At 40.9% G+C, this 20,017-nt stretch overlaps 1 protein-coding gene across 7 annotated transcripts in view; it reads left to right on the forward strand.

Annotated features, from left to right (window-relative positions):
• LOC113050567 (putative tyrosine-protein phosphatase auxilin) overlaps positions 1–20,017 on the forward strand; it is a 49,317-nt gene that overhangs the window by 3,834 nt on the left and 25,466 nt on the right. For 2 of the 7 annotated variants that reach the window (XM_026213640.1, XM_026213641.1), the window contains exons 2-3: positions 625–760; positions 6,789–6,939. In XM_026213640.1, the coding sequence (XP_026069425.1) occupies positions 748–760; positions 6,789–6,939 (164 nt within the window). In that variant the 5' untranslated portion in view covers positions 625–747. Of the gene's footprint in view, positions 1–329; positions 761–6,788; positions 6,940–20,017 lie in introns of those variants that run through there. The other 5 variants (XM_026213635.1, XM_026213637.1, XM_026213642.1 and 2 more) reach the window with 4 other exon arrangements.

Consider the following 20,017-nt stretch of genomic DNA (forward strand, 5'->3'; position numbering starts at 1 on the left):
AGTTTTGTTTGCTTGATTTCTATTATTATCAATGATGAATCATATTATTGTAATACAGTAATATTTAACAACTTTTATAGTAATTAACTTAATTAACTTTTACTGTAATACAGTGATTTTTTTTTTTCAAATTAAATCATGGTTAATGTAAATGTGCTTAATTGATAAGGAAATAATGTTGCAATGCAAAATAAAATATCTTTCTTGCCTGTATATATGATGGCCGGCGTAAAAATGTTTGTTATTACTATCATTGAAGTTATAGATCTGTTATAAATTAGTTTCACTGAAATAAAGAGATATAAAGCAGGCACAGGATGTGGATAGAGGGTGCAGAGAGGGATGTTCACTGGCTGCCCTGATTGGCTGCTGGCTCTGTGTGTGTGCAGTGTAGTAAATGCGGCGCTCGATGACGCACCCCCTCTTCTCTCCTGTATCTAGCGGCTGTATGTAGCGGGACATTAGGCTATTCCGTCCCTCCGAGCTGTCACATAGAACATGTGCATTCCCCTAGTCTCTTGAAATCGTCGTTGTCGTACGTCTATGTGATTCCCAATTGTGCTCATGAGCCTGCTAGGTGGCTACAAGAAAAAGAGCAGTTACGATGGCTACGAATCTTTGCAGCTGGTCGATAGCAGCGGAGACTTCTGCACCGGGGGACGAAGTGGTGGCGGTGGCGGTGGTTTGACGGCAGTGACCCTCGGCAGCGTTAAAACAGGCCCTGCCCGACAGGACGACTACAGCACCATGGACAGCTCAGGTATGAAAACCGAGTCGACCGGTTGGCGCTTGCAGGCCAGCCGCTCCTTCATCTGAAACGCATCAGACAACCTGTTTTGTGCTTGTTTTTAAGACATGCTGGTTTCCTGTAAGATTCCAAGGTGGTGGATTAAATATTAGTTGTCGATATCCGCCGGAAGCATGTGTTTCATGTCGCCTGTTCGTGTGCTGTGTCATGACAATTGATCAAAGTCACTGAGCTGGCGTCTGGGAAACTACAGTAACTACTTTGATTGATAGTTCACAGATGAACTATTGAAATTCGAGTATTGTGAATTAGATATATGTGTATAAATGGCGTTTGCGGTTGCCTCGTACATTGAATGCTATGCAGGACCATCCATGGATTGCTCAGCATGCAGTTCGCATTGGACGTTTATATAGTTGGGTTTCTTGCATACAGTTTTGTATGGACTTGGATAGCAATACCTTTGGTTGTCTGTGTTATACTGGGATTGCTGCTGTTTTACTGCAGTGATTTGAGATGAAAGGTGGCCTTCAGCACTGAGGAAGAGCTAGTGTCAGATGTTTTAGTCCCAGCTGATGTCTGCTTCTGGTGTTTTTGCATGTGTTTGTGAGAAAGAGAACTTATAGGATATACCGCAAAAGGGTGATTTTTTTTGTTTGTTTTCTTTTTGTGAAAACAGTGGTAACCTGGATTATCTTGAATAAATATTTCTACTTGATTTAGCCCATACAATGTATTTAATTTTGTTGGTATAAATTTGATGTATTTAGGTTTATTCAACAATATTAAATAATTGTGCGAATTGAATTAAACCAGTTCATTTAGATGTTACCATTTAGATGTTAGCCCCTTTCTCCATTGATTATAAGGTGATACGCTGTAAAAAGTGGTAACCTGCAATTGTTACCATAAAGAGCTATTTCTACCTGATTTGTCCTAAAAATGTTTTGTTGGTATAATTGAATGTATTTATGTTGATGTATCAATATATTCTATAATATTTTTGACTTAAAACCAGTTAACACCATTTTTAGGTTACCATTTTTCTCTATTTCAGTATTTTGCCATTAAAGTATGCACATGGCTTTGCTAAATATACTCTTATCTTACAATATTTTGCCTGTAAAACCTGTCTTTTAAAATACAATGGTATGGTTAACAATTTAGATGGTTAATTGCTTCTTCTGTCTTTATTCAAAAGGCAGTTTTGACTCAATGAAATATACCATTAGGTTTGCATCATGAGGCATTACCAGTTTGGTGTTATGGGATTTGTTGTGATGTAATGCTGGGTTGTTACATCTATGACTACTTTATTGCAGTGGCCATGTTTTTTAGCATGCACCCTAGTCAGTGTATTTCAAGTGCGAATCTAATATGCACAAATTTTAACAAAAATACTGTGCTTATTCAAACCTCTGTTTATTTAGTTTTATTATTCACTTTTGAATTTTATGAGAGAATTTGGAATGTTTTAAATTGCTGCTTGAAAGGACAGTAGCTTTGTTTGAGCCTTTAGGTGATCTATAATTGAAAAGCCAGTCGGATCTTGTAACAAGACACACAAGCGCACAATTATACCCGTAAACACACAAGGGGGTTGCACGTCACAGAAGAGCTCTCTGTGACTCAATGCTGCTGAATTAAAAGAAGAAAAGAAAGGAGGATTGTGACTGAGAATAAAAGAGGAAATGTGTTAGGAACCAAATTCTTTTATATTACAAATGCACTGACCTGATCTCTGTGCTCAGGACAGCCCTGTCTCTCTCTGACACACACATACAAGTCCTCTTGGGCTCTTTGTGTAATTAAAGGGACACTGACTTTGAAGTCAACTGCACTCCTGCGTATTTGCTCACTTAGAATAGCGCTCCTCTGTACCTTAATGGCAAGTCTGACATGAAGCCCACTCTCTGGCTGGGCCCACTGTTAAAGCAGTGCCAGACCACCCTGTTCTTTTAGATAAAACAAGAAGTTGGAAGCAGAAAAATGCTGACAAGGTTTTTATTTTTTTATTTTTTAGAAGTTCACGGTTTACTGGTCAAAAATAGTTATAGTACAATTTAGCAGTACTGGTAAATATTATTGCAATTCATAACTTTCTATTTGAATATACTTTAAAATGTAAATTATTTGTGTGATGACAAAACAGAATTTTCAGCAGCCATTACTCCAGTCCGTCACAGGATCCTTCAGAAATCCTTCTAATATGCTGATTTTGTGATCAAGAAACATTTCTTGTTATCAGTGTTAATGCAGCTTCATATTTTTGTGAAATTCGTAATCCACTACCATTCAGGTTTGGGGTTAGTAAGATTTAAAAAAAGGGAATTTATAATGTTACAAAAGTGTTCGATTTCAAATAAATGCTGTTCTTTGGATTTAATTATTATAATTTTTTTTTAATTAATCAAAGAATCCTAAACATTTTTCTTTTTTTAAAAGACTGGAGTTACAGCTGCTGAAAACCTTTGCCATCACAGGGATAAATTACATTTTGAAAGTGAAGTGAAAGTGAAAGTCATGACATTTTACCAAGTATGGTTACCCATACTCAGAATTGGTGCTCTGCATTTAACCCATATATATATATATATATATATATATATATATATATATATATATATATATATATATATATATATATATATATAAAACAGTTACTTTAGATTCTAATACTATTTAATACTATTTTTGTAATTATATTTAGATTGTAATACATAATATTGCTATTTATACTGTATTTTTTGATCAAATTAGTAAGCACAAGGCTGAGGTGAGGAAAAAACTTAAATAATCCAAACATTTGACCACCTTTTATATATTGTAAGCAACATTGCTGATATTTCATTATAGCACAGTATTATGTATGTATGTATGTATTTTTCGGAGGCTCTTAAAAGCCTGAATTTTCACCGCATGACCCAACATTTTAAAAACACAGGCAAATATAGACGTGTGTATTCTTATTATATTTCTCATCCCTGTGAAGACACAGGATGTTTTATCCTAGCACATCTAAAGAGAGCACACTAAACACTAACAGCCTTCTCTAACAGCTGCAGCTCTTTCGAATGAAAAACATTTAATCCGAGTGTAAGTGCACAAGTGTTCAGCTGCAAGGAAGTGATCCGAAAAGAACAGAGAAATGACAGAAAATTACTGTATGTTTACAGATGTTGTCAACAGTTCAATGTGCTGACAGTTCAAATCAGTTTGGATGTGTACATACAACCTGTCTTTGATAGATAAGAAAAAGCACAATAAAATTGTTTTTAAAAATCAGTAATTTATTAGCCATTAGGACAAATTGCATTGCTTCGCTTCAGTGTACTTAGAAAATGCTCTTTTCTTTTCTGTCTTATAAAATATCCCCTTACTATTTTGGTGTGAGAAACTGCTGCAAATGATTCAGTGCATGAGTGAACTGTTCTAATGACTCAGACTGAATCGTGAACAATTTCAGACCTTTTTGTTTACCCGTTTGACCCATTAGATCAAAAGAGTGATTCATTCGCAAATCTGGCTCGATAGTTTTGATTCTAAGAAGCTGATAAAAAACACACACATGACTTGATTGCTGAAATTTTATCTGAGAAAATGATTCTCAGGTTGGTATGCAGTAATCTTTATTGACACGTAAGGATTTATCAGGGCACACAGCAGTTTTTCACTGGGGCTCGTGCCTCATTAAAAATGATCTTGGCGATGCCCTTGCTAGAGAAGCTGTCACTGAGGAAAAAGATGATACAGTACTGATGTATTAGATTTTTATTTTCAAATGTTTTATATTAAATATTTATTCATTTGAATTTTTTTTTAATGAATTGGTTGAATGAATGATACAGTGACTCACTCATAAATAGGCATTTACTTGTTTCATTCCTAAATAAAAAAAAAGTGTGTTTGAATGAATCATTTAAATGAATGACTCATTCATAAACTGTCATTTGTCTCCACCTACTGTCATAAAAGAAAATGAAAAGTCATTTCTGTTGGAATGCTATCAGTCCAAACCGATTTGAGAGCTAGAACTGTTGTATAAACTTTTATAATGATCATTTTTATCATCAATAATGATTATTACCTCTTATCATCGGTATGTTATAATTACCTTTGCCTCCATGTTTGTTTACACTGAAATACAGCATAGGAGAGCGTATCTATTTTATATGTTTACATTTCTGATAGTGTAAATATTGTTTATTTAACCAAGAAAATGTGACTGGGACATGAATTTACATTTGATTTATATAAATCAGAAATATAATTTCTTTTTTTACTATTTTATATTTTTACATTAACAGTATAATCAGTATTATATTTATTAAAGCTAAGTATAAGTCTCATCAAGTTAGTGTTTTTAAGCATTTTACATTTAATCCAAAATAATAACTCAAAGCCTGTAGCAATTTATACAATATATTTTATTTGTGAACTTATGTTGAGCTGTTATTTTTTAATAGTTAACTCTTAAAATATTTTTTACATTTTTCATATTTTCAGTAAACATTGTTCACAGACACAGAGATTTACTTTACATTTTACTAAGAGGATTGCTCACTAAAAACTTCCACAGCTCATGTTTTCATGCCATTTAAGTCTTATTTTGGCATAGTAAAGTGGTTATATCTAAGTGTGTAAGTTGTTTTCTTACTTTTTAAAATGAGTCTTCCCATTAATGCCATTATATTGGTTATTCAGACTGATTTCACGAACATGAAACACGCACGAGCAAAATTGGCCGGATTTATCGCATATCTAATCATATCGCGATGGAGGCATTGCCTCCTCTCACATGACTTTCGCTCATTCATTCTCAATAACCCTTCACCAAACTCACTGTACACTTTAGGGGGTCTTTTAAAACTCAATGGGCTCAGTGGAGAAGAGAGATGATGGACTCTCATTGTAACTTTATCTGCAGGTGTCACTGTTTCATGTTTCTTTAGAAAATCAAGTGATTTATACATTATAAGTTTTAATGTTATAATTTGTAATATTGGCGTGTTTTTGGCACTGCCTTCCTTGCCTCCTCAGAGGAAACACCCCTGATCTGTATGTATCAGAATGCTGATGCATGACAGTGTTTGACCGCCTAATACTGTAGCCTTCCTACTTATTAATGAGAATTGGCAGACTTGTTTTCAGTACAGTTGTGTGTTTATAAAATCTGCAGCTGAGTGGGAGGAGGCTGAGTCAGATTTTTTGAATATGGGTGTGGTCTAGTGTGCCAGGCATATAATATATAAACTGATATATGTTCACAAACATGCCAGATGCTCATTGTTTTCTCCATTTTCTCATGTCTGTTTTATTGGCTCTTTTCCACTGCACTTACACAAGCACTTTAGACCATCATCTAATGCACATTTGACATACAGTAGCATCTCTTATTAATAAGCCTATTTACAGTATGAGGAAGCTTTTGTGGAACTTGTATAGTTTAGAGGAGCAGGTTATGGACCGGCTTTGGCTTTGAGTATATAGTAACTGCATTTACAAGGGAAACTAAACCTTCAGATAAACACGAAAAGCACATGCTTTGACCTTGAGTTTCCTCTGTGAAAATACTTTTTTTTTTGCATGTTATATATGCATGTTATGTTATTTAGTCTGCAAGCTAGTCATTGTATAAGCGTATGCGCATGTATAATGTGTGGTCTTGACTAGTGATTTTGCTTAGTTTATACATGACCATTTCCACTAAAATATTAAACAGCAACTGTTTTTAACATTGACAATAAGAAATGTTTATTGAGCACCAAATCAGGATATTAGAATAATTTGTGAAGGCTCATGTGATATTGAAGACTGGAGTAATGGATGCTGACAATTCAGCTCTGTCATCAGATATTACATCCCAAATTGTATTAAAATAGTAATTGGTTGTTTAAAATGTCATTCCATTTCTTATAAACATTATATTTTATTTATATGTTTCGTGGATATTCCAGTCTATCACTAGTCATGACATGTCAAATGTGTGGTGTCCCATCTGCATGTGTGTTGTAAGATATGAAATTCTGATCATTTGAAGGCCCTCCGTCTCCAGATATGGATGGAAACATTGGAGGGGGACTTTTGGATATGGTTAAAGGAGGTGCTGGAAAGTTCTTCAGCAACATCAAGGACAACCTGAAAGACACCATCAAAGACACCTCTACCAAGGTCATGAACCAAGTGGCCACGTGAGTCCTCATTGTGTATTCATGGTCTTGTGTACATCAATTGTCCCAATGTAAAAAACAGCTTGTTAAACACACCAAACAATGTAGCTCAGTATAAAAACAATAGAAGTCTGTGGAAATTCCCCACCATGACAGAAAAAAACACGAATGTGTGTGTTTGTATTATGCATGTTTGCACTTGTGTTCATGTGTAAGACTTTAGAGAAAACAGAGTCAAGGTCTTTCAATAGAGTTCCTGGTGGCCTAGTTAAGTTGGCTTGAAAAAGCCAACTTACTGATCTACTATTTAATCTTATTAGTGGTGCTTGCCGGAGGCAAGGCATCACTATTATTATCTCACATACTTATTATTATTAGTGGTGCTTGCCGGAGGCAAAGCATCACTATTATTATCTCACATACTTATTAGTGGTGCTTGCCGGAGGCAAGGCATCACTATTATTATCTCACATACTTATTAGTGGTGCTTGCCGGAGGCAAAGCACTACTACTATTATCTCACATACTTATTATTATTATTATTCTTCTTACTTCTTCCGTACAAAACTTCGGCGCGTAACTCGTCCCGCAGTTTTCGTCACAGACCAACAAAACAGGCGTCAAATCGTGCGGCCTATTGAGGAGAGGTGTGCTATGACTTTTATAAGCGATCGGGCGTACGATGTTCGTACACCGGGCGAAAAATCGGCCGAAAAACGTCCCATAGGAAATGCATTAAAAAAAAATTTGACGGAGCATAGCTCTGAGAGAGAATTTCGCAGAAACACGTGAATCACCACATTTGGAGAGGCTATAAGGCTGTGCGAGAACATACCCCCAAGTGGGGTAAAAGTTGTACCCCTGGGGGGCTAGAGACCCCCAAATTTGCCCCATAGACATACAATGGTGCGGGATCGCCCATGAAACACTGTGTTTTTCCTACAATGGGAAATTACATAGGGATATTGTATTGAACATAACTCGGCATCACAGTGTCATAGAGACAAGGGGGTGGGCTCATTTGAATCAGGCAACCAATCAGACTCTCAGGATCATTATGAAGCTATCAAGCCACGCCCTAGCAACCATATAGAGCACCATAGCAACAAGCCCCATAGACTTCCATTTAAAAAGATAAAATGAATAACTTTGGATAGAAGTGTCATAGAAACATGAGGGTGGGCTCGTTTGACTCGGGCAGCAAACGGCCAATCATGTATCTCCTTCAAGACAACCTAGCCACGCCCTAGCAACCATTAAGAGCTACCTAGCAACCCAAAGTATAGAGAGATATCTTAACATCTGAAAGACATAGAAGCATGGGGGTTGGTTTATATTAGCAAGCAACCATTGGAGTATCATCATTGGCAGCTGCCAGGCCACTCCCTAGCAACCAAACACAGTACCCTAGCAACCGTTTTGCAAGATCTATATCTCTGCATCAGAACATCGTAGAGGCATGGGGGTTGGTTTATATTGGCGAACAGCCTTTGGAGTATCACGATTGGCAGCTGCCAGGCCACTCCATAGCAACCAAACGGAGTACCCTAGCAACCGTTTTGCACGAGCTATATCTCTGCATCAGAACATCGTACAGACATGGCGGTTGGATTTTTTGACTCATGCTAGCACACTGGACTTCCAACATGCTAGTCATGCTAGCAGTGATTAGCTACATGCTATTAGTGATTAGCTAAGTGCTCAAATGGGCTAAGAACTCTATAATAACTACATAGTGACCATCTGTGACAACTACCCACCACCAAGTAACATCATAACAACCACCCTGGTTACCATAGCAACTGCCTAGCAACCACCCCGGGTACCCTAGCAACCGCATAGCAACACCCTAGCAACCGCCCCGATTACCCTAGCAACCGCCCCCGGTACCCTAGCAACCACCCTAGCAACCATCATGGGGACCCTAGCAACCGCCCTAGCAACCACCCCGGGTACCCTAGCAACCACATAGCAACACCCTAGCAACCATCCCGATTACCCTAGCAACCACCCTGGGTACCTTAGCAACGGCCCTAGCAACCATCATGGGGACCCTAGCAACCGCCCTAGCAACCACCCCATGTACCCTAGCAACCTCATTGCAACACCCTAGCAACAGAAGGGCGAGTTTTGCCACTGCAAGCACCACTCACATTTTCTTCAGGAAATGTACCTTCTAGTGTTACTATTACTATCCGCCTTGACAAAATTTCGGCACGCTACTCCTCCCGCATTTTTTGTCGCAGACCCATGAATGAGATGTCAAAACGTGCGGCTTATTGAGGAGAGGTGTGCTATGACTTTTCTAAGCAATCGGACTTACGATAATCGTTCAGTGGGCGAAGAAAATGTGTGAAAATATCCCATAGACTTAACATTGGAAAAACTATCTGACATCATATCTTTGGATCAGAAAGTCATAGAGGCTTGGCAGAGGGCTCTTTTGAATCGGCCTATCAAGCAGTCCATAAGTAGTGACATAACAACTTCATAGCCACGCCATAGCAACCAATTTTAGCACCCTAGCAACTGTTTAACAACATTTAAAAGCTATATATCATCAAAATAACCATATAGAAACACTGTCTTGGGCTTTTTGGAATCAGGCTGGTAAATCATCTTTAAATATCACTATATGAACTATATAGGCACACCATAGCAACCATATAGAGCGCCCTAGCAACCATATAGCAATATAAAGAACTTATATCACGGCTCCACAATATCAAACAGGCATCATGGGTGGCTACAGGGCGCAGAGATTTGCCACTGCAAGCACCACTCACATTTTCTTCAGGAAATGTACCTTCTAGTGTTACTATTACTATCCGCCTTGACAAAATTTCGGCACGCTACTCCTCCCGCATTTTTTGTCGCAGACCCATGAATGAGATGTCAAAACGTGTGGCTTATTGAGGAGAGGTGTGCTATGACTTTTCTAAGCAATTGGACTTACGATAATCGTACAGTGGGCGAAGAAAATGTGTGAAAATATCCCATAGACTTAACATTGGAAAAACTATCTGACATCATATCTTTGGATCAGAAAGTTATAGAGGCTTGGCAGAGGGCTCTTTTGAATCGGCCTATCAAGCAGTCCATAAGTAGTGACACAACAACTTCATAGCCACGCCATAGCAACCAATTTTAGCACCCTAGCAACTGTTTAACAACATTTAAAAGCTATATATCATCAAAATAACCATATAGATGCACTGTCTTGGGCTTTTTGGAATCAGGCTGGTAAATCATATTTAAATATCACTATATGAACTATATAGGCACACCATAGCAACCATATAGAGCGCCCTAGCAACCATATATCAATATAAAGAACTTATATCACGGCTCCACAATATCACACAGGCATCATGGGTGGCTACAGGGCGCAGAGATTTGCCACTGCAAGCACCACTCACATTTTCTTCAGGAAATGTACCTTCTAGTTATTCTTATTTTTCTTCCGGACAAAATTTCGGCGCGTAACTAGTCCCGCAGTTTTGGTCACAGACCAACGAAACAGGCGTCAAATCGTGCGGCCTATTCGGGAATGGTGTGCTATGACTTTTATAAGCGATCGGGCGTACGATGTTCGTACAGCGGGCGAAATACGGCCGAAAAACGTCCCATAGGAAATGCATTGCGGCCAACTTTGACGGATCGTAGCGCAGAGAGGGAATTTCGTAGAAACACGTAAATCACCACATTTGGAGAGGCTATCAGGCTGTGCGAGAGGATACCTCAAAAAGGGGTACAAGTTGTACCCCTGGGGTGCTAGAGACCCCCAAAGTTGCCCCATTGACATAGTATGGTGAGGGATCGCCCATGAAACACTGTGTTTTTCCTACTATGGGAAATTACATAGGGATTTTGTATTGAACATAACTCAGGATCACAGTGTCATAGAGACAAGGGGGTGGGCTCATTTGAATCAGGCAACCAATCAGTCTCTCAGGATCACTGTGAATCTATCAAGCCACGCCCTAGCAACCATATAGAGCGCCATAGCAACAAGCCCCATAGACTTCCATTGAAAAAGATCAAATGAATTACTTTGGATAGAAGTGTCATAGAAACATGAGGGTGGGCTCGTTTGACTCGGGCAGCAAACGGCCAATCACGTATTTCCTTCAAGACAACCTAGCCACGCCCTAGCAACCATTAAGAGCTACCTAGCAACCTAAATCCAAAGATAGATATCTTAACATCTGAAAGACATAGAAGCATGGGGGTTGGTTTATATTGGTGATTAGCCTTTGAAGTATCATCATTGGCAGCTGCAAGGCCACTCCCTAGCAACCAACCAGAGTACCCTAGCAACCGTTTTGCAAGATCTATATCTTTGCATCAGAACATTGTACAGACATGGGGGTTGGTTTATATTGGCAAGCAGACTTTGGAGTATCACCACTGGCAGCTGCCAAGCCACTCCATAGCAACCAAACGGAGTACCCTAGCAACCGTTTTACACGACCTATATCTCTGCATCAGAACATCGTACAGACATGGTGGTTGGATTTTTTGACTCATGCTAGAACACTGGACTTCCAACATGCTAGTCATGCTAGCAGTGATTAGCTACATGCTAATAGTGATTAGCTAAGTGCTCAAATGGGCTAAGAACTCTATAATAACTACATAGTGACCATCTGTGACAACTACCAACCACCAAGTAACATCATAGCAACCACCCAGGAGACCATAGCAACTGCCTAGCAACCAGCCAAAACACCCTAGCAACCGCCTAGCAACACCTTAGCAACCACCCCAAGTACCGTAGCAACTGCCTAGCAACCACCCAGGTTACCCTAGCAACCGCCCTAGCAACCACCCCGGGTACCCTAGCAACCAAATAGCAACACCCTAGCAACCACCCTGATTACCCTAGCAACCACCCTGAGTACCCTAGCAACGGCCCTAGCAACCATCATGGGGACCCTAGCAACCGCCCTAGCAACCACCCCAGGTACCCTAGCAACCACATAGCAACACCCTAGCAACCACCCCGATTACCCTAGCAACCACCCTGGGTAACCTAGCAACGGCCCTAGCAACCATCATGGGGACCCTAGCAACTGCCCTAGCAACCACCCCGAGTACCCTAGCAACCACATAGCAACACCCTAGCAACCACCCCGATTACCCTAGCAACCACCCTGTGTACCTTAGCAACGGCCCTAGCAACCATTACGGGGACCCTAGCAACCACCCTTGGTACCTTAGCAACCATCATGTGGACCCTAGCAACCACCCTAGTAACCACCATAGCAACCTCATTGCAACACCCTAGCAACAGAGGGGCGAGTTTTGCCACTGCAAGCACCACTCACATTTTCTTCAGGAAATGTACCTTCTAGTTATTATTCTTCTTCTTACTTCTTCCGTACAAAACTTCGGCGCGTAACTCGTCCCGCAATTTTTGTCACAGACCAACGAAACAGGCGTCAAATCGTGCGGCCTATTGAGGAGAGGTGTGCTATGACTTTTATAAGGGATCGGGCGTACGATGTTCGTACACCGGGCGAAAAATCGGCCGAAAAACGTCCCATAGGAAATGCATTAAAAAAAAATTTGACGGAGCATAGCTCTGAGAGAGAATTTCGCAGAAACACGTGAATCACCACATTTGGAGAGGCTATAAGGCTGTGTGAGAACATACCCCCAAGTGGGGTAAAAGTTGTACCCCTGGGGGGCTAGAGACCCCCAAATTTGCCCCATAGACATACAATGGTAAGGGATCGCCCATGAAACACTGTGTTTTTCCTACTGTGGGAAATTACATAGGGATATTGTATTAAACATAACTCTGCATCACAGTGTCATAGAGACAAGGGGGTGGGCTCATTTGAATCAGGCAACCAATCAGTCTCTCAGGATCACTGTGAATCTATCAAGCCACGCCCTAGCAACCATATAGAGCGCCATAGCAACAAGCCCCATAGACTTCCATTGAAAAAGATCAAATGAATAACTTTGCATAGAAGCGTCATAGAAACATGAGGGTGGGCTTGTTTGACTCGGGCAGCAAACGGCCAATCATGTATCTCCTGCAAGACAACCTAGCCACGCCCTAGCAACCATTAAGAGCTACCTAGCAACCCAAAGTATGGAGAGATATCTTCAAATCTGAAAGACATAGAAGCATGGGGGTTGGTTTATATTAGCAAGCAGACTTCGGAGTATCATCATTGGCAGTTGCCAGGCCACTCCCTAGCAACCAAACACAGTAACCTAGCAACCGTTTTGCAAGATCTATATCTCCGCATCAGAACATCGTAGAGGCATGGGGGTTGGTTTATATTAGCAAGCAACCATTGGAGTATCATCATTGGCAGCTGCCAGGCCACTCCCTAGCAACCAAACGGAGTACCCTAGCAACCGTTTTGCACGACCTATATCTCTGCATCAGAACATCGTACAGACATGGCGGTTGGATTTTTTGACTCATGCTAGCACACTGGACTTCCAACATGCTAGTCATGCTAGCAGTGATTAGCTACATGCTAATAGTGATTAACTAAGTGCTCAAATGGGCTAAGAACTCTATAATAACTACATAGTGACCATCTGTGACAACTACCAACCACCAAGTAACATCATAACAACCACCACAGTTACCATAGCAACTGCCTAGCAACCAGCCAAAACACCCTAGCAACCGCCTAGCAACACCTTAGCAACCACCCCAAGTACCGTAGCAACTGCCTAGCAACCACCCAGGTTACCATAGCAACCGCCCTAGCAACCACCCCGGGTACCCTAGCAACCACATAGCAACACCCTAGCAACCGCCCCGATTACCCTAGCAACCACTCTGGGTACCTTAGCAACGGCCCTAGCAACCATCATGGGGACCCTAGCAACCGCCCTAGCAACCACCCCGGGTACCCTAGCAACCACATAGCAACACCCTAGCAACCACCCCGATTACCCTAGCAACCACATAGCAACACCCTAGCAACCGCCCCGATTACCCTAGCAACCACCCTGGGTACCCTAGCAACCGCCCTAGCAACCATCATGGGGACCCTAGCAACCGCCCTAGCAACCACCCCGGGTACCCTAGCAACCACATAGCAACACCCTAGCAACCATCCCGATTACCCTAGCAACCACCCTGGGTACCTTAGTAACGGCCCTAGCAACCATCATGGGGACCCTAGCAACCGCCCTAGCAACCACCCCGGGGACCCTAGCAACCACATAGCAACACCCTAGCAACCGCCCCGATTACCCTAGCAACCACCCTGAGTGCCCTAGCAACGGCCCTAGCAACCATCATGGGGACCATAGCAACCGCCCTAGCAACCACCCCGGGTACCCTAGCAACCAAATAGCAACACCCTAGCAACCACCCCGATTACCCTAGCAACCACCCTGGGTACCCTAGCAACGGCCCTAGCAACCATCATAGGGACCCTAGCAACCACCCCGGGTACCCTAGCAACCACACCTTAGCAACAGAGGGGCGAGTTTTGCCACTGCAAGCACCACTCACATTTTCTTCAGGAAATGTACCTTCTAGTTCTTATTATTCTTCTTCCGCCAGAATTTCGGCGCGTAACTAGTCCCGCAGTTTTCGTCACAGACCAACGAAACAGGCGTCAAATCGTGCGGCCTATTCGGGAATGGTGTGCTATGACTTTTATAAGCGATCGGGCGTACGATGTTCGTACACCGGGCGAAAAAACGGGCGAAAAATCCCATAGACAATGCATTACGGCCAACTTTGATGGAACGTAGCTCCGAGAGAGAATATCGCAGAAACACGCGAATCACCACATTTGGAGAGGCTATCAGGCTGGGCGCGATCATACCCCGCAATGGGGTATAAGTTGTACCCCTAGGGCGCAAGAGCCCCCCAAAGTTGCCCCATACTAAGTCAATGGTGAGGGATCGCCCATGAAACAATGTGTTTTTCCTACTGTGGGAAATTACATAGGGATATTGCATTGAGCATAACTATGGATCACATAGTCATAGAGACAAGGGGGTGGGCTCATTTGAATCAGGCAACCAATCAGACTCTCGTGATCATTATGAAGCTATCAAGCCACGCCCTAGCAACCATATAGAGCACCATAGCAACAAGCTCCATAGACTTCCATTGAAAAATAAAAAATTAATAACTTTGGATAGAAGTGTCATAGAAACATGAGGGTGGGCTCGTTTGACTCGGGCAGCAAACGGCCAATCATGTATCTCCTTCAAGACAACCTAGCCACGCCCTAGCAACCATTAAGAGCTACCTAGCAACCTAAATCCAAAGATAGATATCTTAACATCTGAAAGACATAGAAGCATGGGGGTTGGTTTATATTAGCAAGCGACCATTGGAGTATCATCATTGGCAGCTGCCAGGCCACTCCCTAGCAACCAAACACAGTACCCTAGCAACCGTTTTGAAAGATCTATATCTCTGCATCAGAACATCGTAGAGGCATGGGGGTTGGTTTATATTGGCGAGCAGCCTTTGGAGTATCACCATTGGCAGCTGCCAAGCCACTCCATAGCAACCAAATGGAGTACCCTAGCAACCGTTTTGCACGACCTATATCTCTGCATCAGAACATCGTACAGACATGGCGGTTGGATTTTTTGACTCATGCTAGCACACTGGCCTTCCAACATGCTAGTCATGCTAGCAGTGATTAGCTAGATGCTAATAGTGATTAGCTAAGTGCTCAAATGGGCTAAGAACTCTATAATAACTACATAGTGACCATCTGTGACAACTACCAACCACCTAGTAACATCATAGCAACAACCCTGGTTACCATAGCAACTGCCTAGCAACCACCCCGGGTACCCTAGCAACCACATAGCAACACCCTAGCAACCGCCCCAATTACCCTAGCAACCACCCTGGGTACCTTAGCAACGGCCCTAGCAACCATCATGGGGACCCTAGCAACCGCCCTAGCAACCACCCCGGGTACCCTGGCAACCACATAGCAACACCCTAGCAACCACCCCAATTACCCTAGCAACCACCCTGAGTACCCTAGCAACGGCCGTAGCAACCATCATGGGGACCATAGCAACCGCCCTAGCAACCACCCCGGGTACCCTAGCAACCACATAGCAACACCCTAGCAACCGCCTCGATTACCCTAGCAACCACCCTGGGTACCCTAGCAACGGCCCTAGCAACCATCATGGGGACCCTAGCAACCGCCCTAGCAACCACCCCGGGTACCCTAGCAACCACATAGCAACACCCCCGATTACCCTAGCAACCACCCTGGGTACCCTAGCAACCGCCCTAGCAACCATCATGGGGACCCTAGCAACCACCCTAGCAACCACCCCGGGTACCCTAGCAACCACATAGCAACACCCTAGCAACCATCCCGATTACCCTAGCAACCACCCTGGGTACCTTAGCAACGGCCCTAGCAACCATCATGGGGACCCTAGCAACCGCCCTAGCAACCACCCCATGTACCCTAGCAACATAATTGCAACACCCTAGCAACAGAGGGGCGAGTTTTGCCACTGCAAGCACCACTCACATTTTCTTCAGGAAATGTACCTTCTAGTTATGTTGGCTTGGCAACAAGCCAACATACTGTTATGCTATTTAAACTTCTTCTTTTTCTTATTATTATTTTTCTGACACAGAAATTCTAAACGCTACTCCTCCTAGGGCTTTAAAGCCACAAGCCCCAAACTCGGCAGACACCTGCGGGATAGAGCGGTGCAGGTTGCTATATCTTTTCAGAATGATCAGACTTAAACTTTTTTTTTTATTAATTTTTAAATGTAAAAAGTCATTACCCATAGACTTCCATTGTCTGAGAAAAATCGCGCCCCTACTGGTTGCAATACCCGGAGTTTTGTTTACTTTCACTTTTACATTGGTTAAAAATACAAGTAAATAATACAATTTCCCTCAAACTGACAAGCTAAACCAACATATCTGATTACAGGGGTCAGGGCTCATTAATAATTTATTTCTGGGCAGAGACCAGTCAGACGAGAGAAGAATCACGGCTGGTCAGCTGCTGTAGGCATTGTCTCTTAGAGCTCACAACGAGCGAATTTATTCTTATTTAAGACCTTTTAAAACGGCGATTGCACGCAATCCACACGTTAGAGCACACCAAGAGCTAAATTCAGATGTTTCTGAACTGTTTAAAGTAATAACATGATATATTCGCGGCAGCCAACTGCCCGCGAGCTAGCGATGTATTTCTCTGAACACTTGAAGTCCACAGAGAAATTACAGCCTTTCACATTAAAACACTGCAGCGAAACGGCACAAAACAATTAAAAGAATATATTATACACATGAAAATGAGTGTTTATATGTGCTTGTGAGATTTATCTGTCAGGCTGAACATCGCAGCGATTGCTCAGCGTTGCATAACATGGTAAAGCAGGGAGCTACACTGAGACCAAAAGGGTCGCATGCATCACTGATTATTTTTGTACCTACTTATGTGTTATGCTATGATTTAATATGACCATTTATTAAAACAGAAATGTGTATTTTAAGAATACGTTTTATAACGTAAATTATGTCTCTGGCCAAAGAACAGAGAGAAAGACGAGAGAGAAATGAGCGCTTCCAAAAATAATATCACAGCGAATTGCACGAATCCACCCATTCGAACACAACAAGAGCAGAATTCAGGTGTTTTTGAACTGTTTATGTGTGCAAAATGAAATATAATTTGACAGCGTGATACAGCTTATGAATACTTGATGTCTGGGCAGAGAGCAGTCAAAAGAATCTAGAGAGAAGAATCACGGCTGCTCAGCTCAGGCTGTCTCCACGGAGCTCACAAAGAGCGAATTTATTCTTATTTAAGACCTTTTATAATTAAATTATATCGACGATTGCACGCAATCCACACGTTAGAACACAGCAATAGCTGAATTCAGATGTTTCTGAACTGTTTAAAGTAATAACATGATATATTCGCGGCAGCCAAATGTCCGCGAGCTCGCGATGTCTCTGAACACTTTAAGTCTAAATAGAGAATTCCGAGCCTTTCACATTAAAACCCTGCAGCGAAACGGCACAAAACACTTAGAAGAATATATTATACACATGAAAATGAGTGTTTATATGTGCTTGTGAGATTTTATCTGTCAGGCTGAAGTTCTGAACGTCACATCAATTGCTATCCATCGTCACAACATGGTAAAGTCATTTATATATTTTTTTAAGAGCTTCTTAAAATATTAATGCACACAATCCACTCATTAGAACAAACAAGAGAAAAATCCAGGTGTTTGTTGAGCCGTGCAAAACGAAATATCATTTGACATCGAGGGGAAAAAAGTAACTGTAACTCCATGAATACTCAACGAAGAGACAGATATAAATATATATATATATATATATATATATATATATATATATATATATATATATATAGAAAGCTTGACATGTCTACTTTTAAACCAAACAAGTGCTGCCGAACAAATATTCTGTGATAAAGTAATCAATATCAAAACAATGCAATGTCCTTTTTTCACGTCTAATGTGTGGAAGGCCAATAGGATCAAATACACGTGAATTTTAACGTGTCTCTGTAAAGGGTCTACTTTTTTTGGATACAAACATAATAACAACAAAACTTTGGGCACTTATAAAATAAAGATAACAAACAAGGTGTGCTGTCTGCAGCCTTGGTCTGCGCTGATCTTCATTTACAAACACGTCATTAAAATGAACTGTAACTCCATGAATACTCAACGAAGAGACGAGAGATATATCTATAGAAAGGTTCACATGTCTACTTTTAAACTAAACAAGTGCTCCCGAACAAATATTCTGTGATAAAGTAATCCATATCAAAACAAAGCGATGTCCTTTTTTCACGTCTCCTTTCATTATATCTCATGTGTATGGAAGGCCAAGAGGGTCAAATACACGTGAATTTTAACGCGTCAACAACACGTTAAATACGTGTATTTCATGCGTAGACAACACGTATTTAATATTATTTATTTATCGGCGCTGCACAACATGGTAAAGTCATTTATATATATTTTTAAGAGCTTCTTAAAATACTATATTACTCCAATGTTATATCCAATATTATTTAACGTGTTAAATAGTGTTGTTTACAAGTGAAAAATCAGCGGGTATTTAACATGTATTTCACGTGAAATACACTGAAGTACACCCTAAAAATCAGTTTGAAGAGGTCAATGTCATTGGCTGCTGAGGACTTGGGTCAAACCACTTCTGTGAGCTTAGTGGTTGGGGTGTACCATTCATAGACAGGCAACCACCATTTAACATGCTATAGATCAGCTTATTCAGCCTTATTATTTAGTCTTTTTTCTTTTCTGTTTTGTATAGCCTATAGAAATAATATATTTAAGTTTCAGTTTTATGAAATATTTATTTTATAATAAATAGTAATTAAAATTTTGTGGTGATAGTATAAAGTTTATAAAAGTTACAGTATTTTGTAATGAAACAGGACTTTTTGTTTAGCTCTTGACTCGCCAAAGTATTCTATATATAGTGTCCCTTCTTTAATTTTTCAGTAATGTGTGATAACTTAAAATATGTTGTCAGTACTATTAAAATAAGATTACATTGAATGGTATTTAGGGGATTATGGTTTTTGCATGACTTATTTCGCATTCTGCTAGACAACCCTGTCGTAGCTGTTATCATAGCCTAGGCTTTTTATTAAAAAAGAAAAAAGCAAGGGACCATGGAAAAAGACTGTTGCAGGTGTATTTTTTATGGTATTATTATTTTATTTTTTTGCAGCGGGGCAACTCAAGAATGTTGGGCACACAATCACTATGGCTCTTTTGCCCCATGGCCAAGATGGCCAAGCCAACATCAAAGTTAGTTCACTAACTTTTAATTCTAGTTATTATTATTATTCTTCTGAGCCAAATTTTAAACACTATCTCCTCCTAGAGCTTTCAAGCTAGAACCACCAAACTCGGGTCAGACCTTCAGACTGGTCTGACTCGGGTTGCTATATCTTTTCTAACTGATTCTGCTTATGGTTTTCGTAAACCAGACTACCAAAACCACCTTAAATCCCATAGACTTTCATTGCGGGGGTACAAACTTTTGAAAAATAAGGCTTATAATATATTTAAGCTGTCTACT

The sequence above is a fragment of the Carassius auratus genome, chromosome 31 (assembly GCF_003368295.1).
Source record: "Carassius auratus strain Wakin chromosome 31, ASM336829v1, whole genome shotgun sequence".
In the NCBI taxonomy this organism is placed as follows: Eukaryota; Metazoa; Chordata; class Actinopteri; order Cypriniformes; family Cyprinidae; genus Carassius; species Carassius auratus.